Genomic DNA, 25,861 nt, shown 5'->3' with positions numbered 1-25,861 from the left:
ATAGAGTGGATGTCAAAACCAAATTATGTCCAAGGAACATAGAATCAAAAGACATACTAAAAGGAATTCAATAAGTTCGGACTTTATCAATTAACAAATTCAAGTATATATATATTATATTAAGTAAATTTAGATTCAATATCGAAGTAGAATATTAAGTGTACCGACCTTTTCCAATATGGGTATAAATGAATAGAAAAAAATAGTTAGTGTGTTATTTTACTTTAATTTCCAATATTCAATATTTGAAAAAAAAACTGGTATTAATAGTTTGGTTTTTTTTTTTCATTTCAAATGGTGTATATTTATTTTTATCTTCTTTTTGGGGGGAGAGGGGGTAACTACGCAGCTATACCGATTTATGATCTAAAACCTTTTTTAATATTCATTTTCATCGAATTCATCGAGTTGAAACAATTTTCATCATGGAATTTTAAATAAAACTGAACACATTAATTATATTAAATAGCAGATGATGGGTGTAAAAATGAGATAATTACTCTAATCACAATGGTACGACGGCAAATATGGTTGAAAAATAAGTAAAATAACAATAATAACCGAATCAAAATAGTACATAATGTACAAATTTCTATCTATATTTTTTTTTTAATTTTTAGTGGAGTTTTCATGCCTGGTATGAATGCTATATTGGGACCAACTGGCTGTGGAAAATCTACGTAAGTTCTCTAACAGAAAAAAATATATCGTATATGTAATACAATATTACAATTATACAATCTATAATACTAAATCATGTCAATTTTTATTAGGTCTGAGTACACAGTTAGCGTCCTTTAATATAGTCCCTAGTGTGGACAGTGTGTTACTTGCCCATTTTTTTTTATACCCCTTTCAATTTTTTTTTTTCATGTTTTATACCTCAAATAGCAAGAAGGGAGATGAAATTACACTGTAAAAAAATTTGGGTCATGCATTTGAAAGTCAAGTAGGGATTTGGTCCAGTTAAATAAGGTGAAAAATTCGTATTTTGGAAGCTGTCAAAAGATTTCAAGACGCCCTTAAAATAAAATAGTCCATTTTTTTTAGCTAGAGCCGATGAAGTTTTCTATAATATGATATAATTTGTCCCAAAAATAGTACACACCACTGTAAAAATATTATTGAGAAAGCGCAGAAGGGATTTTTTTTAATTTTCAATTATTGTCCAAAAGAAATGCACTACAACATAACTGTGGTCTCTGACCTTCATGATGTTTTGTAGTTGCTTATCTTTATATATATATATACTTTTTTAACACCATTGCTTAATTTATCAGAATTACCTGTGCCCTGAAGATAATGTGTTGAGTGTAGTATGTTTACCCCACTTTTCATTATTTAGTTTGATATATCGTGGGGGAGGGGAGACATACCAGATGACAGTTCTTAAGACCAGAAGTCGATGACAATACAATACGTTGCCCCGCAAAAATTAGTACAATAATACAAAACACAAATCGATGACAAGTCACATTCGGTGCTGTCTTAATCGGGAAAAGAAGGTGGGTTTGTGACTACAACAATTGGAACTTATTTGTAGTCAAGTGTGACAGTGATATTCCAAACCAGTCGACCAATAGCTTCCGAGTAAGCAGTAACTGTCGATCGAGTAATGACATTGCAGGGAGCTCTGAGATATAAACTCCGTGTGCATGAGCTTCTCGTAAATTGCTACATGAAAATAGTAAGACCATAATTGAAAAGATGGATATGACTCTTTTGTCGTATTTAGTAATTATAGTTTAAAACTAACGCTTATCGTCAATTTATTGATGTAATTCAATGTTCGAAGCATACAGTATCGTGGATATCAAGTTCGAAGGTATGGACGCATTTAACATAGTGACAAACTTCTCTATACCGGAAGGAGAAATTTAAGGATAATTCTAGTATGATTTTATTTCCTATCTCAATTTGAGCAATAGTTGTTTATCGATGTTCAAATCTCATAAATCGATTAAGAAGATATTAATTAGTATTACACACAAATACTTAAGAAGTTTAATGACCTCTAGAAGGGGTGATGCATGATCATACCTTGCCGTCATAAAAATATTGATTATTGAGTAAAATATAATAAACAAAAGCGAGTGCGTCCATATAATAATCGACTCCTGGTATTCTTGCATCATACACTAAGCTAATCCACACTAAAATTACTACAACTATACTGAAATGTACAGTCCTTGGACTGGAACACCATTTACTCTTGAGTTGAGACACTTAAACATTGTATATTCAACCAGTTTATGATGGTTTTCGTGAAAATTATGTTGTGCTGATTTCAGTCGTTCATCCTCACAAATCTACTGAAACAGTTTTTGTGTAAAGAGCACGTCCTTGTTCATAAAGTGTAAATATGAACGATCGAAACGTATTTAGTGAGATAATTAAACTCCATACAAGGTTGCACGTAGTATGTCACAGCAAAGTAATGTGAGATTACCAATCGGAAAATTGAAAACATTACGTTTTTTATAGATTCTAGTTTGAATTCGTCAATTAAAGATAGTACAAAAACAGTGAGGAAAAAATCAAACTATTTTAAATCTTTGAGTTTTTGTTCTATTTAATCACAAGTTCACTGGCAGTGGCGGATCCAGGGGGGTCCGGGGGTTGGACCCCCCTTTTTTTGGGCCTATCAATGCATTTGAATGGGAACATATAGTTGGAACCCCCCTTTGTCCAAGGTTAGGAACACACACACCCCTTTTTAAAATGGCTGGATCCGCCACTGACTGGCATATGAGATGCAAGGACTCACTGAGAAATTTTAGTCATTGAGTAACAGGACATCCTCAATATAACTGAAAATGAAATATAAGAACTTTGACAGATGCGTGTAATGTTTGGCCCTAAGAAGATTCGATATGCATTCTGCTACATATGAGCACAGGATAAACAATAATCACTACTTACATCTAGAAATTGTCAATGCGGGTTTGTTGAAAACAAAACTTGCGACAAAGGAGATTATTGCAGCTTCCCAATTGTGAACTTACTATTTCTATAAAGCAACATTTCAGCGACGCTTGCATTAGGAGTACATATCTCTCAGTTGATACGATATTCAAGGGCTTGTATTTCCCATATGATTTCCTTAATAACAGGTTGCAGCTCACAAGGAAGATTTTAAACTAAGAGTTCCAAGTGGTGAAGTTGAAAGAATACCATCGTTAGTATTACGGACGCCATCACTAGTTGTTGGACAATTATAGAATATCACAATGGATAGCGAATATGTTCCAAATGATGTAATTACAAACCCTGTTCCCTTTTCCCGAGTGTGACCTACCAAATTAGACTTATTATCCAGTTTGTAATAACACGAGCAACACAGAGGATGCAACATGTGAAGCAGTATATGTTTACCCTTCCGGAGCACTTAAGATCCTCCCCAGATTATGGTTGGGTTCCTGTTGCTCACTCTTTCGTTATGTACGTTTTTATTTTTGTACTATTGTTTGTGTGGTTTTTTTTTTTTTTGGTTTTTTTTACTTTTTAGTTATGACTGATGACCTTAAATACTCAGTAGTATCTTTCTTATCTCTTTTAATACAATGTTGTTTAAGATGCTTTAAAAAGCCAATATTTCTTCTTTCATAAAGATCAATTTATGAACTTTCATTTTCAATTAGAAATTTCATATAACTCTGGATGAGACATTTTAACTGTTGAATAATCTAATAATAATGATGCATAAAAGAGGGTCGAACGATACCAGAGGGACATTCAAACTCTTTAATAGAAAATAAACTGACAACGCCATATGTCTAAAAAAAGAAAAAGACAAACAGACAATTATAGTACACAAAACTGAAGACCAACACGAACTCAATCAAAATTTAGGAGTGATTTCTAATGCCCAGGAAGGGTAAGCAGATTCTGTTTGACATGTGGAAGCCGTCGTGTTGCTCATGTTATTACAAACCCGGTAAATTGTCTAATTTTGGAGGTTAAATTCGAGAAAAGGGAGGTGGATTGTAGTTACGACAAAGTGAACATATCCGATATCATCTGTGAAAGGGATATTCTATAACGGTCAACCAACTCGTGATGGTCTCCGTAAAATTTGCGAAGGGATGATTTCAACTTCACCAATTGGAACTCTTTGTTTAAAAGTTTGTTGTGAGCAGCAACCATCTATCAAGATAACTCATGATAGGAAATACCAACCTATTGTTTAAATTGTGAAATACAAACTCCGTATGCAAGCACTTCTGGAATGTTGCTACATAGAAATGGAAAGTCCACAATTGGGAATCTGAAATTATTTCTTTTGTCGAAAAGATTTGTTTTCAATCGACCGTCAATTTCTAGATGTAAGTCAAGATATGTGGCACACTTAACTGTATCTGTTGTATCCTTTATATCCAGTTCGATAGGTTCAACATAGTTACAAAATTTTGAATAATTTAGTGAGATAACATCATTTATATAGCGGAAAGTAAAGTCAACGGATATTGCATGTGTTTTGAAAAATAGTGCTATTAATTCTTAATCAAAATAGTAAAAGACATTTCGGAAACTATGTCTATACCTAGGATTACACTTTGACTTACAATTACAGTTGACGATAAACAAGGGGTTTTTTCAAAATAAAAATTAAAACCTAATTGAGATTCATAGTAAAAATGAATGGTTTATTTTTGTTTATCTCTTCAGAATTTACACAGACGGCTTTCACATGCAGATTGATTATTTTTTAAGTCTACGGTGAAGTGTTCAACCCCAACTCAATAGTGTCTAATATGTCTTTTTAATGTTCTACGCTTCCTCTGCATAGTCCAAGTTTTGTCTTTAGTAAGGTGTCAATACTGGAAAAATATTCGGATATATTTTATCGCACAGCAAAATATAGCTCAGTCGGGAAAAGTAATTCTTATCCTATATTTCCCTTCAATATGTTTTGCTGGTGCCTAAGAAATCCGCATTTAATATAACATATCCCGTCTTCGTTCAATATTGCAACTTGAGTGAATGCAGGGACAATGTATGTATCTTGAGGAATATTGTTCTTGTTGATCCGTTATCGGCCATAAACTATCCGTCGATATCCCTATTGCATGCCTGCCAATCATTCAAACAGGGCAAATGAATGAGACTGATATATGTTTATTGGAATAGATAAATATGTATGTGTTGATCTTTAGTTTTTGAAAGTTGACTAGAATATTTCCCTGATTATTAATTGGTTTGTCGGTTGTTAAGATAATAAATAAAGGCAACAGTAGTATACCGCTGTTCAAACTCATAAATCCATGGACAAAAAACAAAAACGGGGTAACAAACTAAAACTGAGGGAAACGTATAAATATAAGAGAAGAACAACGACACAACACTACAATGTAACTAACACACACAGAAACGGACCAAGCATCAGACAAAATCCCACGAGAAAAACAAATATAACATCAAAACCAAATACATGAATTTGGGATAGACAAGTACCGTGACACGTCTTATCGCAATGTCAATTTACACTAAAAAATAAGAGAAAAACAAACGACGCAACGTTAAATTGTAACACACAAAGGAACTAACTATAATATAACAATGGCCATATTCCTGACTCGGTACAGGACATTTTCAAAGGAAAAAATGGTGGGTTGAACCTGGTTTTGTGGCATGCCAAACCTCGCACTTTAAAACTGAGAATGGAAATGGGAAATGTGCCAAAGAGACAACAATTAACCCGACCATAGAAAAAACAACAGCAGAAGGTCACCAACAGGTCTTCAATGTAGCGAGAAATTCCCGCACCCGAAGGCGTCCTTCAGCTGGCCCCTAAACAAATATATACTAGTTCAGTGATAATGAACGCCATACTACCAGACTACTAGACTACCAGGCTTAGAATCGGACGAAGAATGAAATGTGTATCATAATAACTCTTGGAGTCTGCACCATCTGCATTATGGCAGGTAATGCTGCCACGGTTAATCTGTGATCGTCATCTATAACGGAGGGAAATAAAATAGATGAACAAAATACACTTATCATTAATTCATTTTTCCATATTCAAAGGTCCACTCGATTTACAAAAGCGGAAGGTATATAGTAGGAGTCATACATTTTTATACGATTATATATATATACATTTGTATCCACAACTGCTTCTTAACTGACATAAATATTGTATGATTATATCACAATAACGTTTAAATCTTGCCAAATAATGTATACGGTATTTTTCTACTGGTTATAACGTTAATGATACAGTAGTAAATTTCGCGTTGGCGATTTTTTAAACTCTCAGTTCATTATATATTTCTAATAAGATATACAAACATTTCAATATACATGACGTGTTATGTGTTTGATTAAGATTTGCTTAATATTCATGTGCATTCAAATATCTTTATAAGCAAAGTGCATTTAAATCTAAAAGGGTGTATTATATTTTTTTATAACATATAACAACTTTATTTCTTAAGAAATTTAAAAACTAAAGATCATCGTTTAACAAAAGTTTTCAATTGCATTAAATCTTATATATATATATGTCTGCTTTGAGAATGTTTAAACAAAGCTTTTGGGGTCTATATATTAAAATGCGCGATTCAATTCAAGATGTAATGCATGTATATATGTAGAATGCATACGGAGTACTAGTATATATCGCCCAATTGATACGATATTACAGGGCTTGTTTTTCCTACTATATTTTCCTTGATAGAGGGTTGCTGCTCACAAGGAATCTATTGAACCAAGAGTTTCAAATAGTGAAGTTGAAATAATCTCTTTGTACATTTTACTGACGCCATCACGAGTTGGTTGACCGTTATGCAATAACCATTTCACAGATGATATCGGATATGTTCCTTTTATCGTAACTGCAATCCACTTCCCTTTTCACCCAGAATGTGACCTACCGAATTATACTATTTACCGGTTTTGTCATAACTTGAGCATTACGACAGGTGCTACATGTGCAGCAGGATCTGCTTACTCTTCCGGAGCACCTGAGATCACCCCAAGTTTTTGGCGGGGTTCATGTTGCTTAGTTTTTAGTTTTCAATGTTGTTTCTTGTGTACTATTATTTTTCTGTTTGTCTTTTTCATTTTTAGCCATGGCGTTGTCAGTTTATTTTCGATCTATGATTTTACTGTCCCTCTGGTATCTTTCGCCCGCTATTTTGATTTATTTATATTTATTTTTCAAACGAGGAAACCATGTAAAGGAAATTTAGAGTTGGACTCCTTCATGTTAAAAAAGGAACAAAAGTCCACAAAACTTCACAAAGAAACATAGAGTTGATTTCTCCATGACGATTTTCAAATCAACTGTTTTTGACGAATCATGGTGTATTTTTACCTATTATAACGGTAACATTTAGATAATTGAGACTTCTGACAAATGCAGACAACTTGACAAACCACAATATAAAACTGAATCAAATTGACGCTAACGTCAATTTTGTGTACCGATATTTCTTTCAAATCCCTTTGTTTAACTATAGAAAAAAAAAACATCATAGGAGTTGGTTTTCGTTTTGAACTGACGGATTGTATTGATACTTTGAAACGACCTAAGATTAAAATGCTACCTGAAAGTGTAATTGTAATCCTAATCGTATGATAGTTTCCGCAAATGTCTAATGATAAATCGTCATAGGTCATATTACTTTCTGTACATCTGGATCGATTGGTTTTTTTTTACAATATGATGAATATCAGAGTAAGGTACGAAACTTTTGTTCGCATTTGTTAAAAAAAACAATATTTCTTCTATTGATAAATAGAATGCATGATGTTTGTAATCTATTTTGGATAAGTTATTTTTTTTATATTTGAATAATTAAAGGATTAAGAAACTTATTTTTTTCCCAGTCAATTAACTCTCTGCTGGTATTGAAATTTTGAACAGCCTATGATTTTTAGTCAAAATGAATATGTAGATGGCTTGTTTTTCATAAAATATGACGAATACAGGAAATAAATGAGTAAAATTATGTTTGCATTGTTAAAGATTCCCCATATTTTCTTTTATGGAAATACATGCACTTTTATTTGTAATCAACTCATTTCAAATTCATATGTATGAGTTCTTTTGATAAAATTTGAATAATTTAAGGATAAATATGCATAAACTTATGTTTGTGTCTGTTAAATAAAGTGCAATTATTTCTTTTTTCTAATGAAGATAGTAAACCACCATTAGTTTTTAATACTTTTTGTACATCAGTCAGAAATACTCCAATGTACTAATCAGTTATTTTCAATGACTAGACAAGTTAATTAAAACACTTAAACTTTTTTTGTGTTATTGTTGAATGAATGTGCAAAATTTTCAGTTTTTGAGCACCTAAACTTGTCAATGATAAAGCTATGAAAAGTCAAGAGAGAACATTTTCCGGCCAATATGTCAGTGGCTTATATCTCGAAAACAAGCACATTGTCCTACTAATTTTTTTGGGTCTCTTTTGATTTCTTTAATATTCCCCTATAAATATATACTAGTGTTATGAAAAGGTTGTTATTTTGTAACTGAGTAGCAAACCTCCTTAATGGAATTCATCAACAGTTATTGGTTTGTAGACTTGTTGGTACATCAGGTGGGTTGTTTTACATAAGATAGGATGGATAGCAAGAGAGAAAAGATATTAAAATACTTTAAGCATTGGTAAGAAATACTAATGTTTCTTCCTTTTATCAAAAATGAAACAGTCTTGCTTGCAATTCTTTTTTTTAATAACTCCTGTTAATTTAATTCTTATCCAATTTCCATACTTTAAGGATATAACATCTTAAACGTTTCTTTGCGTTCAATACGAATGAAACTATTTTTTATTCAAATGGATGTCATGAACCGCCTTTGGATTTGAGTACTTTTTGTAAATCAGGATGTGATGTTTTTAATAAAGTTTTATAAATAGTAAAGAAAAGACGTATTATTAAAATAAACCTTCATTTTATCAAAATTGATGCAATGTGATTTGCCATCAGTTGTTACAAATGCCTCCGGAGAAGTTATCATTTGTGATAATATTTGAATAATTAGAGTATAAAGATTTAATCTTTTGTTTGTGATTCATAGGAAAAATAATTACAATCTTTTTCAAATGAAAATCATGACTAGTCATTGGATATCAGATCTTTTTGTTTATCCTGATGAGTAGTTTTTTAATAAAATATGATGGAGATCAGAGAAAAGTTACTTTCATTTTGTTTACATTGTTAAAAATGCACATATGTTCCCCTCTTTATAAAAAAAAGTGCAACGTTATGTAACTAGTCATTTTGAATGCCTCTGGATAAGTGATGTCTGATAAAATGTGAATAATATAAGGATAAAGATACCTAAACTTCTGGTTGTGTTGAATATGAGTGCAATTAGTTCTTTGTTCAAATGGATATCATGAACTAGTAGCTTTTGCATCACAGTTTTTTCATAAGATATGATGGCTATCAGAGAAAGAAAACAAAACTAGTTTGTATTATTTAAAATAGCACTATTACATCTTTTTTTATATCAAAACTATCGCACTGTTGTTAGCAAACTGTTATTTCAATTGACTATAGATAAGTAATATTTCTTTTGGAATTTGATTGATATAAGAAAATAGATACTTAATGTTTTATTTGTGTTACAATAGAGTGCAGTCATTTCTTCATTTCATTGCCAATCATTACAACTTAATAGAAATTATAAATCACCATTTGATATCAAATTTTTGTACATCAGAATTGTTTTTTCTCCCAAAAATATGATGAACTTAAGGGAAAATTTACTATGCCTTTTTTGAATTTACATTTCTCTATATTTTATTGAAAATAATTCCCCGAAGTATGCAACCTTTGATTATCTGATTTTTTTCCACAAATTTAGATAATCAGGATAACACCTTTTTTAGCACTCACCAGTTATGATAAAATTAATTATATTTATATCAAAGTTTTACCTTATTTCTCTTATCTCATAACAAACATAAAACTTTAGTTTTGAAAACTTAGCTGAATGATAAATAATGCTGATCCCTGAAATAGTAACGCGAAAGGTTGTAAGTACTGTATAAATAACTTCAATGAATCTATACTTTATACTCTAGCGATGGGTTCTAGTCTTAAACATTGACTAATTCAAACCCAACAAATGCACACACCATTGGCACATGTGTATTTTCTCACCCAAAATCGGTGACCAACAGTTACATTAAAAAAAACACACTACAATTTGTAATAATGGTGTGACAACATGTGAAACACACCCTTGGGCATCTTTGAAATCGATAAAACAAATTGTAATAGTGCCATTTGGAAATACTAAGAATTTTCTTATCCAAGGCATGGATCACCTTAGCCGTATTTGGCACAACGTTTTGGATTTTTTGGGTCATCAATGTTCTTTAAGTTTGTACTTGGTCTGCTTTCTTACTATTTTGATCTAAGCGTCACTGATGATTCTTATGTAGACGAAACGCGCGTCTGGCATATTAAATCATAAGACGAGTGCCGTTGATAACTAATTAGATCTCTTTGGATTCATTGTAAGAAACAGCCATTTATCATAAAAATACTGGTAGAAGGCAATGATGAAGTGTACAAGCAGGAATAATAATTATTAGCAATGACCAAGTCTTTTAGATGAACAGACATGTAGAGTGATATTGAATATTGCTGTTAATTTGAAAGCAGGCTATAAAATAAACTGACTGAAATGTTTAATTAAGTGACGAACTTCCTTGTATTAAGGTAACGTATGATAATAACTGATATGGATTTTCTTTATAACGTAGGTTGTTAGATGTATTGGCAGGACGGAAAGAACCACTGAGAGTGAGTGGGGACCTACTGTTCAATGGATCACCTCCTCCAGAAAATTTTAAATGTATGGTTGGGTATGTTGTGCAGGTACTTATCTGAAAAATTATAATGTGAAACACGACGGGTGCCATTAGTGGAGCAGAATATTTGGGAGCACCTGAAATCAACCCCCTATCTTTTGGTTCAGATTGCTCTTTTTAACTTTGTTTATGTTGCGTCTTGTGTTATTTATGTTTTTGTTGTTTTAGACAAAAAGAGTAACGTTGAGGTTTTTTTCAAAATATTTTTTTAACTCTCATTATACCTCTGATGCCTTTATTGTCTATTCATCGAAGTCCTAAATTACTTTCGAGCAATCATTGCAGTTCATCGATACTCAATAAACCTAATATGTTGATTTTGTTATGTTAGCGCTGCCAGGTAAGTGTTGATTGTTGTAGTCGAACAACCAGACATTTGGCAGGGACAGCTATATTAATAGTAGATATCTTGTTTTTGTTTTTTTTAATGTCGATAATACAAATATTATCAAACAAAATAAATGAATTTAATCGAAAGAAAATAATTTGAATAAAATAACAATTGCTGTCAAATTTCACTTTCTGGACTTTTTGAGATTGGACGATTGATTTCATTAGACAGTCAGTATTTTAATGGTACGAATATTTTGTAATGGTATTGTCGACAATTTTTGACTGTTTTGGATAGACATTGAGACAGGAAGAATAGAATCGAGAGGAGTACAAAATCTATAAATTGAAAAGTATCACCATTTTATGGATATCATTCGGTTTATTTTTAACAGGATGATGTTGTGATGGGTGGACTAACTGTTCGAGAAAACTTTGCATTTTCAGCAGCTCTCAGATTACCCACTCATATCACAAAGGCTGATATACATGAAAAGATACAAAATGTAATAAGCGAACTTGGTTTGAAAAGTTGTGCTGATACGAAGGTAATTATGACTTAAGGCATTGTTTGGAATCTATGAGTTTGACTGTCCCTCTGGTATCTTTCGCCCCTGTTTTGGAAACATATCAAGTCAGATTGAATTAAACAGTCTCTAGAAGACATTTAAAGGCCGGCTGGCAGATATGAAACAGCTGACAGAGTGTGCTGATACGACGGTAATTAGAATTAACTGCACATGTTAGCTACATGTTCAGTAAATGGAAACTTCATCAATTCTATAATTCATTAAATGGCCTTAAGCAATGCGATAGTTCCGACGCCGACGAATAGAAGGTTTCCTCAACAAAAAGTTAGTTGCATTTTAAAGCTCGACAAACGAATATATTTAAACAGAGCGTTTAGATAATTGTCTTCTATTTCTGTAGGTTGGAAACGAACTTTGTCGAGGAATTTCTGGCGGAGAAAGAAAACGGACCAATATTGGTATGGAACTGATTATTTCACCACATGTATTATTTCTAGATGAACCAACAACAGGTCTTGATGCAAACACAGCTCATTCAGTTATGCAGTTGTTAAAAAGGTACAAATACAAGTTTGAAAGTTAAAACTTTTGTATGTTTGCATTACGATCACTTAGATATATCACATTATCTGATATGTAATATATGTTCCAATAAGTTTCAGAGCAACTTATGTTTTCTAATTTGTTCATATTCCTCTTGGTTTAGTTTCCTTCATTGTTTATGTCCTCAAGCAAGTTATATATACAGTGCATCCAACTTCAGGTCGAATAAGGAGATAACAAATGTGTAAAACGTTCTACTTTCTGTGTTCATTGTTAATTCTGAAATAACAAGAATGCTTTCATGAGTTTGGCCTTTTCAACTCGTTTTTATAGTTAGTTCTTATGTTGTGATGTTACCCTCCTGTCCCAGGTTAGAGGGCGGGTTGAGCGCTGAAAATATATTTAATCCCGCGACATGTTTAATATGCCTGTCCAAATTCAAGAGCCTGTAGTTCATTGGTTTTATTTGATTGTAAATTGTTTTCTTAGAAATAAAGCTGTTAGTTTTCTCATTTGTTTTGTTTCATATTTTTCATGTTCGAGCCTTTAAATATGACTATATGATACTGGTGTTTCTCATTGTTGCCTATCAATGCTTACATGCACTTCATTTGAACTTTGGTGGATTGTTGTCTTATTAGCACTCACACCACATCTCCTTATTTTTATTTTGATATTTAATTATTTCCAAATTTTATGGGTTTTTTCTTTATGTGCAATGAACATCTAGTTCATTCTTTTATATTAATCAATAAAGGCATATGAATTTAGTAACATTTTAATACTAGTGCCGAAAAATATATTGTTTTACTTTGTTTCAGTATAAAAATTGAAATATATAGACAAAAACGAATCAAGAATATAACAAAATCACAATCAAGTACACGTAGTGATTTTGTATATTTTTTGTTGTTGTTACTATTACTAGAACTGAAAAATAGATTGTCTTAAGGTGTTTAAGTATCCACTGAAATTTATACGAAACAGTAGATATACAGTGACATTTCAAAATCATAATCATGTAGTGATATGTCAGTAGGTTGGGTTTTTTTTACTTCTTCTTTTTTCTTTTTAGTTTATCCAAAAATGGAACAACAGTTGTCTTTTCCATTCATCAGCCTAGATTCTCTATCTTTAAGTTATTCGATAGTTTAATGTTGTTATCCCTTGGTGAATGTGTCTATCATGGACCTGCTCGCGAATCTTTGGACTACTTTCGGTCTATAGGTTTGTAGTCAATAGTAGATTTTGTAAGGCATATCAAAATTATACATTTGATTGTTTATTACTCAAAATATTCAGATTTTAAACCACAGTGACTATTATACCAAATTGTCAATGCGATTTCTACAATTAACTGGAGCTGTTAAAATAATATATTATATTTTCTTCAGTATTTGAAATGCAATATTATTAAAGCAGTGCAATAAAACATTGACCTAAAAAACTTAAATGTGTCCGGAAATGTTCACATGCCAATCATATTTATCAGGGTTTATGAACGGCAAATATTCATTTAGTTTCTGAATGTGACTTGTATTAATCCTCCAGCAAATGCAATATTGACATGTGTGTAAACATATGTTCATTAAAAAAAATAAGAGCATATTTGACAGTCGAAGTTTTTTTATCTACATAGTTAATGTTATGAAAACGAATATACGATGTTACGGGTATTGTCTATAGAGATGAAACATTTAATCAAGTTTAACAATATGTTCTGATTAAAACATATTCCTTGAAATTTGTAGGATATATCATAGAAGAGCACAACAATCCACCTGATTTCTTTCTAGATGTTATTAATGGAGCGACTATCAACATAAAGGATAAAAGTAAATATAAATTGTCCATTATCGTTACAGATAAATACAAGAAAAAATTCAAAACATTATTTGAAAATTGGATTCCATAGTAGCAGATATATATTATAGGCAGATGAATGTGCTTAAAAATCCCTGCATTTTCGCTGGTTTGCAGTCCCTTATATATAATAAGTTTTGCACCTGTTTAAAATACGATTTAAGCTTTATATATTGTTTACCTTTTCCTTCTCTGAGACTTAATAAGGAGCTCAAACTCAAATTAATGATGTGAAGTGCTGCATAGACTGAACAAAATATCGCTTATATGTGTCTAAATAACATAACATTTTTTTTTAATGTTTAGACATTGGGAATGTTCACCAAACAATTGTATCATCATTCAGGAAATCAAAATTGAATTCCAGGTAAGTAATTATTGATTTTTACATCCCTTCATAATTATAAGAGTATACATCTTGCTTTTAACATTCTGCTAAATTTTCGTTCAACATTTGATTTCATATCTATTTAATAAATTTAGCTCTTAATTTGGTGTTCATCTTTATCACTGCTGTCACTACAAATAAGTAACGATAGTTAAATATTGCGATTTGATCGGGTAATAAACCAAATTTTTCGAGAAGACGCAAGGTAAGTTTTCAGTCATTTTTTTCTAATTTAAAGAATATAGATATGTTTCCTTATCAGAAAGATTAATAATCGGGATGTGACAGAGTTAAAGACATTATCTATTCTAGTAAAAATGTAAATTATAGTTATTCATTTGACAATGCTTGTTTGTCCTTTTCCTTCGTTTAGTTTGCGAATTATACACTGACGGTGTTAAATATTTCATTTTCATTTACATTTTCATTTACATTTTAAATTTACATATTCTGCTTCAACTTACTTCTATCAGATAACTGTGTTTTATAAAATAAAAAAATCGGCTAATTAAGAAATAATTCATGGGGGCTTGAATATATCGTTATTTTACCACGGGTTGGCCCTTTATGACAAATATTTTACCCTGAGCGATAGCGAGGGGTAAAATATCGGCATAAAGGGACAACCCGTGGTAAAATTTAGATATATTCAAGCCCCCATGAATTATTTCGATTCTGATAGGACAAATATAGCAATTGTTTTGGTTCAAAGCGCACTAGATGGAGGCAAATATTTGCCGTTCCCATAAATTAACCCACTTTAAGATTGGCGGTAAAGAACGGGGCAAACAGATTTAGTGACATGCTCAAACTATTTACAATAATATATTTAGATAGATTTGGATGAATTTTAATGATAATTTACTTATATATCTTCTATGTATATAAAAAAGGGCTTATACCACATTTTAGTATTGTTTGTTTACGTTTCATTCTGGTGATGATTTTCGGTATCAAAAGCGTGTATTTTCCCGAAAAATGCTTAAACTATTACGTTATCATTCTATGACGTCGTGTACTCCATCCATAAACAATCATATGACGTGGGAGTACAATCAGAACAGCCCAACCAATATATTCATATTTTACCACGGGTGTGTACTCAAAGCGTTTGAAGGACGTCATGTTAGAATTCTAATTATATATCACCTTGTCTAAACAAAAGTAAGGTAACAGATGTTTATGACTGCACATTACAGGCTATAATTATTGCATGCTGTAAATTTATGTCTTTTATTTTTGTTAGAATGCAGAATTTAATGAAGCCTATACTTTACCAGTACCGACAAGCACTTGATACAAATACCGTAAAAATATCACCTAAAGTAGATTATAAAACAAACTTTGTGAAACAGGTAAATAACATTAAGAATTTATTTATCAGGTAGACTGTTACAGTGTTTTAAATGTTTTAGATATCAAGTCGTCAATCAAAACTGTTCTACTGATCTATAAATAAAGATGTAAACTTATGATCAAACTACTTTCAGAAATAACATATGATGACTAAGGCCGTGTTCACACCAAACTCCGTGTACAGTAAACTTGTTTACAATTAGTTTAATGGACTGGACATTGGTTTCACATTAAATTTGTTCACATCTATACACCTTGTTTAATTACCTGTACATAAGATTTGTTCACATTTGTAAACTCTATGTCATTTAAATGTTCATTACGGAGAATCAAATGAATTATGTGTTCGGCAATAAAACGTTTGCGCGGAAAAAATTATGACTCGGATAAATAAACAAAATACCCCCCCCCCCTTTTTTTTAAGTAATGAGTGAATCGTTGTTTGAGTAAAGACCAGTGGCAAATATTTCTGTCAGGTCGATTCGGAAAGACCTTAATTTTCAAATGAATTATGTGTTCGGCAATGATGCTGCTTTGAGTCTTGATAAGGGCTCAATAAAGCTACGTTAAATTTTATTTCTAAACAAAACAAATAAATATATCAAGTTTAATAGACACAAATATTTCTGTAAAGAACTTTATAAATAATTGCTATAAATATCAATTTTATTCAAAAATCGTTTCTTCCTTAAATATGCACGGTGAAACTAATGTTTTAAATGCCTAGTTGTGTGTACACTTAATCTACACAAGGCCTACATCGAGTATCGACTGCATGTAGACAAAACATGATTTACACTACATGTAAACATTGAGTTTTATCAATGGGAACGTAATTTTGTTTAGTTTACGTGTGAGTTACACTTACACAACACCGAGTTTAGGTCAATGTGAACACGGCCTAACTTGCAATTATATACGCACAGTGAGTTCATTCATTTACGTGATAACAAATTTTTGTGGATTGTGAGAAAAATGAAATTTCATTGATATTTGATTTCATTGTTTTGCTAGAATCTGCATACAAGCGTATAGAAAAATAAAGGCAACAGTAGTACACCGCTGTTCAAAACTCATAAATTTGTATTCAGTTGAACATTTCAATTCATGGTTCCCTTTTACGCACGAAATCATCAAACATCGGTATGTTAATTATTGTATTCTTTTGATACGATGATTTAAGTTAAACATGTGGTCTGCGTTGAAAATACCTGAAAAAGAATCTGACACGGTAACATCGCACTTATGAAATCTCCTGAATACTATTGTAAAAATATTGTTTTCGAACATACTTATGCAATACATGGTTATACATTGAACAACAAGAAACTTACATAATGTTAACTGAATTTTTTAAATAATAATAATCGATTCAATCGAGGATTATCTCAAGCTGTGGTATGATCGTAAAAAACAAAATTTGATAGTGGATAGTTTGTTTTCCTTTGATTAAGGCTGTAAGATCATTTAACAAATTAGAATTAAAAAAAAACGAAATAGTTTCAACTACTCTTGATCTCGATTGTGTCATTACTAAATGAGACTCAACATAGTTTTTAAAATGACATGAGCAACAAGACGGTGCTCTAATGGAGCAGGATATACACACACTTCCAGAGCATCTGATACTACCACATGGTTTATGTGTGGTTCGTTTTGCTGAGCGTATAGTTTTCTTTGAAGTGTTTTTTTTTTTTAACTCGTTTGATTTTTTCTTCTGTTGTGTTTATCATGGCATTGTCAGTGTTACTCGACTCGATTTTGATATTTCCCTCTGGTTTCTTCGGCCTTTGTGTTATCATAAACGTTTGTTGGGAGAAGAGAGTAGGAAAAAGAGGGGAGAGATCATTAAAATAGAATTATGGTGGCATTGAATGTTTGTTTTGGTCTGAAGGTTTTACACCCACGTCAGTTGAAATACTTGTCCGAATGACAGCAGACAGTTGTAAGAACAATATGTTTCTTGACAACTACGATTATTGTCAAAAAAAGATTTATCATAAATGTCCATTCATTTATACTGTCTAGCAGACTATCAAGACTTTTTAAAACTATCGAAACATGTAAGGAAACAATATGCAAGTTTTAAAACATTTGAAACGTTGTATCATTATTTAATATTCAATGGTGTTGTCTCACATACTTTAATACGGAGACATTAGTTACACTACAATCAAGCGGCTACCCAACATCACATTAAAATAGTATACAAGGTTGTTTGCTTAAGTTTCAGTCAGTATGGGAAAAGAGAGCATAAGATAACAAAGGAACATTCAAAGTCACAAGTCGAAAAATCCTGACAATAACGATAACGAAAAACGAAAAACACAAAAGACAAACAGCAGTATACAAAACACGAAATAGAAAACCAGAGTATAAGCAAAACGAACCTTACCAAAACTAAGAATGATCTCAGGTACTGTGGAAGTATTGACATTCATACTGAACCATCAGAAACAGTTGATGCTTTTTTTTATCATTATCATTTTTATGTTTGCATATTCAAGTTATTTATATCTGTTCTATTTCCTCAGTTCAGAGTGATATCAAGTAGAACTTTATTGAATTCACTGAGAAATCCCCAACTTTCAATTTTACACGTAAGTATCAGTAGGCACTACTTTTTCTAATAACATTCATACCAGTCCAACACAACATTGAATATAAATAAAGAAAACAGTAGTATACAACAGTTTGAAACTCATAAATCGATAGAAAAAAGAACAAATCCGGGTTACAAACTAAAACTGAGAGAAACGCATTAAATATAAGAGGAGAACAACGACACAACAGAAACAAAACATTAAAATGTAACACACATAGAAACGAAATAAGCATTAGACAAAATCCGATGAGAATAACAAATATAACATCAAATCTAAATACATAAATCTGGGATATAAAAGTACCGTGATTGTTTATACTGTCAATTTATCTAATAGTGTCATCTAGTACTGTGTGCATACAATTGTTTAAAAGTGATGAATTAAATAGTAAAATACATAAATCGTATATCTTTATGATATGCAAATTTGTAATACATGTACCTTATAAAAATCTAATCAACAAAATGGTGTGCATCCTCATTGTTTGTACATTTCTTATCCTTCATATCAATCTAGTTAATAAAGATCTCAGTACCATAACCAGAATATATTTAATTATTTGCATTCCTTCATGATTTAAAATATTCTAAATATTGTCTTTTTTTATGTGTATTTGATTTTTTTTGGGTGCATTTCTTTTCAGTGGTTTGTTTTAATAATATTTGGTCTGATTGTTGGGGCTATTTATTGGCGGATGGAAAGGGATTGTGAATACGGTATACAGAACAGGTAATTACAAGACTTTCAGTAAGTTGATCATTTTATAACTAGAGATATGATACCAACTTGGCAAAGGAAACATAAGACGAATAAGGCAATCAATAATGTTGACAACAGAAGAACACTAACAAATGACGAAACTTTGGCCGGAGAATTGCTACATAAAAGAACAAGATACAGCAGCTCAAAACCGGAAACGAAATATTGTTTTTTTTCCATATTGACCTGAATTGAAATATACATAACACTCCACATTCAAAGTGAATAATTTATTTAAATGAAAGTTAGAAAAATAATTAGATAGAAAATACAATCAAATTTGTTTTACAAGACCTGCAAACGCCTAAACTGTCCGCGTATGTGATATGAAAAACGTCCGTGAATCAAAAATAAACAAAAACACACTCAATCTTAACTTAAGCTACCTTAAAAGGTATACATTCTTTTTGTTTCCATTTCGTTGATAGAAAACAATCGTTTACCAAAATTATTTATCGTAATAACATTTATGGACAAAACAACAAAATCACAACGATCACAGTATTTATTGTCAATACGTTTGTTTGTTGAATTTTAGTTGAATAACTCTTGTTTGTCTTTTCATAGAGTTGGTGCTTTTTTCTTCATTTTGATGAACATTGTCTTTTCAAGTTTGTCAGCTGTAGAACTATTTATCAAAGAACGATCAATTTTTATGTAAGTAACACATAAATTTGATTTATTAGTTACTATATATGGAAGAAATGTAAAATCCAATTTAAAAACCTCCATAGCTTAAGCAAAGAGTACAATTGATCTAAGAATCATAAGCAGAGTTAAGATTTGCCATTTACTATTCTAAGATTGCTGTAAGATCGTGTTTTTTTTTTATATATTTCAGCAAGTAAAGTATATGTTTAAATGTTCTTTTTTTTCCTTTTTTGTTCATTTAAACATTGTGAGTATTCAATGGATTTCTTTATTTGTATGTAATATCTTTTTTAATTTTATTTGCAGACATGAAAATTTAAGTGGATTTTACAGAGTGTCAGCATATTTCTTTTCTAAGATTATATGCGATTCTTTATCAATGAGACTGATTCCTGTATTTCTGTTTTCTGTGATCACATATTTCATGCTTGGTAATGAACAAATAATATATTTATTAAAAGTAGTGTTCACATAAAGTGTTTTACAAGTTGGCTAATATATTAATACATAAATTTATTTTCTTAACGTTGATGCATGTAGGCCATCACCAACTATAGAACATATATCCTGGTTATTTAGGTTCATCGTATTGCATAGCAAGTAACGGCTTAAGTTTGATAATCAAAAACAACATCATTGTACCTCTTACAATTATAATGAATGTTTTTTTTTAAATATTTAGACGTTATTGTTTTCTGCAACCAGCATTACAGTTTCCATCTTTTCATTTTTTGTTATCAAGAGTATTAGTTGACAAAGGCAATATTTCAATGTATTCTTTTTTTCCTTTTGCATCCGTTGTCCGAACATATTAGTATATATACATTGTTATCACGAAAGAATAAGGCATTTTATGCTTTACAGGTTTAACGGTGGACACGGAGAAATTGTTCCTGTACGCTCTAACACTTTTTATGGTAGCTATGACAGGAACTAGCATTGCATTTTTCTTCAGCGCATGCGTTACAGATTTTGGTATGGCTAATGTGTGGATTGCTGTGACATATGTGTTAATGATGGTAAGAATGTGTCTATAATTACGAATATAATGTAGATATAAAAAAAAAAAGAAGATGTGGTATGATATCAACAAGACAACTCTCCACAAGAGACCAAATGACACAGAAATTAACAACTATAGGTCGCCATATGACCTTCAACAATGAGCACAGCTCACACCGCATAGTCAGCTATAAAAGGTATCGAAACAATTCAAACAAAAAAAATTCATGTACAAAAAATAAACGAAAAACAAATATGTATTTATATAGTCTTTTTCAGACATAACCTATAATAAATAGAAACTGGCTCCATTATAGGGAAATTATGTGAACAAAAGAAATTTTGTATGATCGACTCCTCCTTTAGATTTTAACATTTTATTTTGATCCATTTGTAATAATTTCAATGTAAGTTATCGTTAGGAAGTTCATTTTGTTTTCTAATTACAGGGTAAGGAAACACAAACTGACATTACTAAAAAGTAAACTCCTTTAATCTGATTCGACTATTTCTATTTTCGTTATTCTAAGAGCTGTATAGTTGTACTAAATAAACCCATACCAGGATAGAAATTTTATATTTACGCCAGTCTCGCGTTTCGTTTACAAAAGACTCATCAGTGACGCTCGAATAAAACATTGGTAAAAAGGCCAAATAAAGTACGACGTTGAAAAGCATTGAGGACCAAAAAATCCTAAAAGTTTTGCCAAATGCAGATAATGTAATCTATGCCTAAGCCTTAGTATTTCAAAAAAAAATTGCATGTGTTTTTTTAATAGGAATGTCACTAAATAGCGAGTACCAACTTTTAATGTTATCTTTACAGGTGTTTAGTGGTTTGTTGGTTAATATAAAAACAGTCCACGCTTGGTTACGATGGATCAAATGGTTTAGTTTATTTAGATATGGTCTTAATGTAGGTATTATATATCTTAAGCTTTGAATAACCTATGCTAATAATTTCTAGTTAGAACTTGTCCGAACGATTACAACGATCTTTTCTGTTACACCACAGTCTACTCTGCTTATAGTTTGGAAAATAACAGTGACAAGTCCAGTGGGATGTGGATGCGAAAAATGGATACCGCTAGATTTGGAGCATACAAGATACTAAATAAAGGCAACAGAAGTATACCGCTGTTCAAAACTCGTAAATCTATGGACAGAAAACAAAATTGGGGTAACAAACTAAAACTGAGGGAAACGCATTAAATATAAGAGGAGAACAACGACACAACATTAAAATGTAACATACACAGAAACGGACTAAGCATTAGACAAAATCCGATGAGAATAACAAATATAACATCAAAACCAAATACATGAATTTGGGATAGAAAAGATAGATAATAAGGGTCTCTAGAATGCAATTTGCGACAGAAACTCGTTCAAATTTTAATTTTACTGCTGTTTTGATTTTAGCAGCCCTCTGAAAATTTTGTGAAACAATTGCAAGATAAACATGTTAAGAGGGCATTTCCGTTTTAATGCAGACCCCCCTACCAACCCTTTCGATGTTTATTCAAAGTCATGTAGCAATGTAGCAATTTGGGTATGGATATGTTAATAACCGGAATATATCGCAGTACGTACTTCAACAATGTGTAAAATTCATACCGTATAATAAGCTATAAAATAACTCTTGTGGAGAGTTGTCTCATTTGCAATCATACCACATCTTTTTTTTTATATCTACATGACAAAAGATAAAACACTTCAAACGAAAAAAAATATTTGTTTATTTGTAACTTACTGTTTCATGATTTGCTAAAATGTTGGTACGTATTATAAAATGTTGATAATTTGTGTGTTTTTCTCCATTCATTGTTACTGTTTTATATGACTTTTTAGGCTTTACAAATAATTGAACTGAAAGATATGACTTTAACGAATGGAAAAGTTGTATGGTAGGTAAATGTAAAGACTATGACTGTGTTCCTGTGTTTTTTTCCCACTTGTTCGAAAAATAATTTTGTTAATTTAAAGTTGTAAAGAAAATGCGATTAAATTTAACAGAAACAATAAAAGAACTGTAATTAAACATCCATTCCCAAAAATATAGAAAACATTGCAAATAATATGCAATATCTACAGACTAGATTCCAAAACAGGCATGTGGAATTGTAGCTGGATTAAAATAGTTTCTTGAGATATAAACATTCACCATCTGTTAATTTGATCAGAAGACTATCACAACTAACATACAAGAACATATAAGAAATCAGTAAAAAATCTTCATTGAAAAAAATACAAATACATAACCAATTAAACATATGAAAAATAGTAACACAAACACTACTTATACTTTAACAGTCAAATGTGCTTTTTGATTGCGCTTCATATAAACGAACCATTCCAATTGTTATCAAAGATACTAAGATTATAATATAATACGGACGTTCAATGGACGTGCGCATGACATGTGCTTCTGAGATTATGTTATCCTGTATGTAGCGTTCTATATTAATAAAAACAAGGAACTAATTCTAAAATATTTTATATTTCCAGTCCTAACACTGGCAACAGATATCTTAGAAGACAAGACGTTGCATATGAAACGAAATGGGATTTCTGGCAGAATATTGTCGCATTATTTTCCATGTCAGTGCTGTTGTTTATTGGTACATACGTTCAGTTGAGAAGAATGAAAAAAATACGTTAGCACGGACGTACAAACATTGCAATTAATGGATTAAATCATTACTGTAACACATGAACCCCTTCTGTCATACAAATTATAGTCATATAAGTAAATTATTTTTACTTTTGATTATGTTATTCATTAAACGATTAAGTAAAACTTATTTATCACTGGAGTTTATGAATTATTTGCGGAAATGAATAAAACATGATTGGTTTCGTTGCAAACATTGTATGCAAAGCGCTTGTTTTATATAAACAGATACTTTTAAAGTAATATTGAATTTTAATTGATTTTCATATCATAAATGTAAAATATGACCTATAGGGACATTGTTCGTACAATATTTTATCATTAAGAAAATGTTAATCTGCTGTCCATCCCGTTGTTAATTAATCGCAAAATTTGAAATGATTTTCTAAGTAATAATTATCGTTGATATCATTTAATTTATAATTTTTGATTTTATATTATATATATGAAAATCATACTTAGTCTAGTGACTAAAAGTAGTTCAAGTCTAGAAAAATCAACCAAACATATTGAAATTGTTTAAATATGGTTGATAAATAAATTAAATATACTCTAATCGTTTATACAATGACATTAAAAAGTAAAATCTCAAAAATACTGAACTCCGAGGAAAATTCAAAACGGAAAGTCCTTAATCAGGACATTAACTTTCAGCCATTGTTTGCGTGTATGTTTAATTAGGTATCAAAGGTACCAGGATTATAATTTAGTACGACATACGTGCGTTTCGTCTACATAAGACTCATCAGTGACGTTCAGATCAAAATTGTTATAAAGCCAAACAAGTACAAAGTTGAAGAGCATTGAGGACCCAAAATTCCAAAAAGTTGTGCCAAACACGGATAAGGTAATCTATTCCTGTGATATTAATAAATTACCTTAACATCTCCTGAGTTTACTACAACAATTATATCAGCTATACTTTATAATTTTGAATTTTCGATAAGAATACAGTTTCGAACAAATCTTTTACTGGTATCAAACCTTAGTAATCATAAGTTTTACGTTATGACCATATTACAGTTTGAGTTAATTCCCTTAGAATGTAGATTTATTTTACGTTATAAATTTACTTCTTCTTCATTTTATCTTTTTTTTTCTACTACTTTAAACATACAGGCAAGGGATCAATCATTCGATTTTCATGGGTTTGGGTAGAGGTGTCTAGCGGATTCTGAAAACGAATAGCTTTGTATGGTAAGAGCAAAAAATAATTCACTTGGCATAAGACAATATGAAAATGAATATTCTACATTCTAAAATGCAACAAACACCCCGACCTTTTCTCCCCTCCCCAAATACCGAATGCCAACTGGTCGTCCGCCCCGAAGTAATTTTTAAAGAGGAACGTAAGATACAAGAGGGACAGTCAAACTCATAAATTAGAAATAAACTGACAACGCCATGGTTGAAAAGGAAAAAGACAAAAAAGACAAATAATAGTACATAAGACTCAACATATAACACTAAAGACTAAGCAACACGAACCCCACGAAAACCTGGGGATGATCTAAGGTTCTCCAGAAGTGTAAGCAGATCCTTCTCTACATTTGGCACCCGTTGTGTAATTACAAACCCGGTAAATAGTCTTATTCGGTAGGTCACATTCATGAAAAGGGATGGGGGTAATAGTTACAACTTAAACAACTTGTGTTACGTGTAATTCATTTATTATTTTTCAATGTGTAATCCAAAAACAGATGTTGGTGTTTCCATATATTTAATAAGTTTCCTATACTAACTAATAGAATAGCTTCCGATTAAAAAAGTTATTAATTTCAAGGTCTATTGTTTAACAATAGTTTTCAGACATACGGTTGGGTGTTGCTGAAAGTTTAATAAACAGATAACAAAATGATGATGCTTGCAGTTTACAATAGCTTCTTATAGTCCTTGATGAAATTCATTATCGACTTTTAATTTATTTTGGTTTTTTTTGGTAAATTGAAGTCACATTTTTTTAAATAATCTAAGTTTTAGTAGCTTGTTCATGACACTCGTTGGTTTATTGTTTTTGTTGATTGTTTTACGTCGTAGTTTTCCACCGAATTTGTTTTTTAAGAAACTGAAAAATGTGACAACATAGATGTGTTTTGATGCATACAATAGAAGTAAGCAAATAAAACCAAACAAAAGTACATTAAGTACTGTATGGTTAACGAATATCTGTTCAAGAAAGTGTCCCTTCTGGAATTAACACTTAAATGGAAAACAAATAACATTTAAACTGTTCATCTCCTCTTATTTCGTATTCCAAACAAAAACCAACACATTCACCAAACCATTAATCCTGTTAGACCATAATGTTT

At 31.2% G+C, this 25,861-nt stretch overlaps 1 protein-coding gene across 1 annotated transcript; it reads left to right on the top strand.

Annotated features, from left to right (window-relative positions):
- Positions 1–556: 556 nt before the first annotated feature.
- On the top strand, positions 557–23,861 carry LOC139487710 (broad substrate specificity ATP-binding cassette transporter ABCG2-like). The gene is made up of 16 exons (XM_071272725.1): positions 557–680; positions 10,743–10,857; positions 11,576–11,728; positions 12,111–12,268; positions 13,329–13,480; positions 14,005–14,088; positions 14,423–14,483; positions 15,751–15,859; positions 18,395–18,460; positions 19,110–19,195; positions 19,838–19,882; positions 20,183–20,307; positions 20,741–20,895; positions 21,705–21,794; positions 22,730–22,785; positions 23,387–23,861. The coding sequence occupies exons 1-16, from the start codon at positions 631–633 to the stop codon at positions 23,538–23,540; spliced, it is 1,659 nt and encodes a 552-aa protein (XP_071128826.1). The 5' UTR covers positions 557–630; the 3' UTR covers positions 23,541–23,861.
- Positions 23,862–25,861: the final 2,000 nt, after the last annotated feature.

This window comes from Mytilus edulis, chromosome 9 (genome assembly GCF_963676685.1).
Source record: "Mytilus edulis chromosome 9, xbMytEdul2.2, whole genome shotgun sequence".
NCBI classification, from domain to species: Eukaryota; Metazoa; Mollusca; class Bivalvia; order Mytilida; family Mytilidae; genus Mytilus; species Mytilus edulis.
The sequence above is the reverse complement of the archived record's forward strand: the minus strand, read 5'-3'. Positions and strand labels throughout refer to the sequence as shown.

Bases quoted from the DNA above. Each gene is read 5' to 3' on its own strand.
- LOC139487710 (XM_071272725.1), top strand. From the start codon at position 631: ATGCCTGGTATGAATGCTATATTGGGACCAACTGGCTGTGGAAAATCT. The intron at 681-10,742 runs GTAAGTTCTCTA...TTTATAACGTAG, and splicing joins ACTGGCTGTGGAAAATCTAC to GTTGTTAGATGTATTGGCAG. The intron at 20,308-20,740 runs GTAATGAACAAA...TATGCTTTACAG, and splicing joins GATCACATATTTCATGCTTG to GTTTAACGGTGGACACGGAG.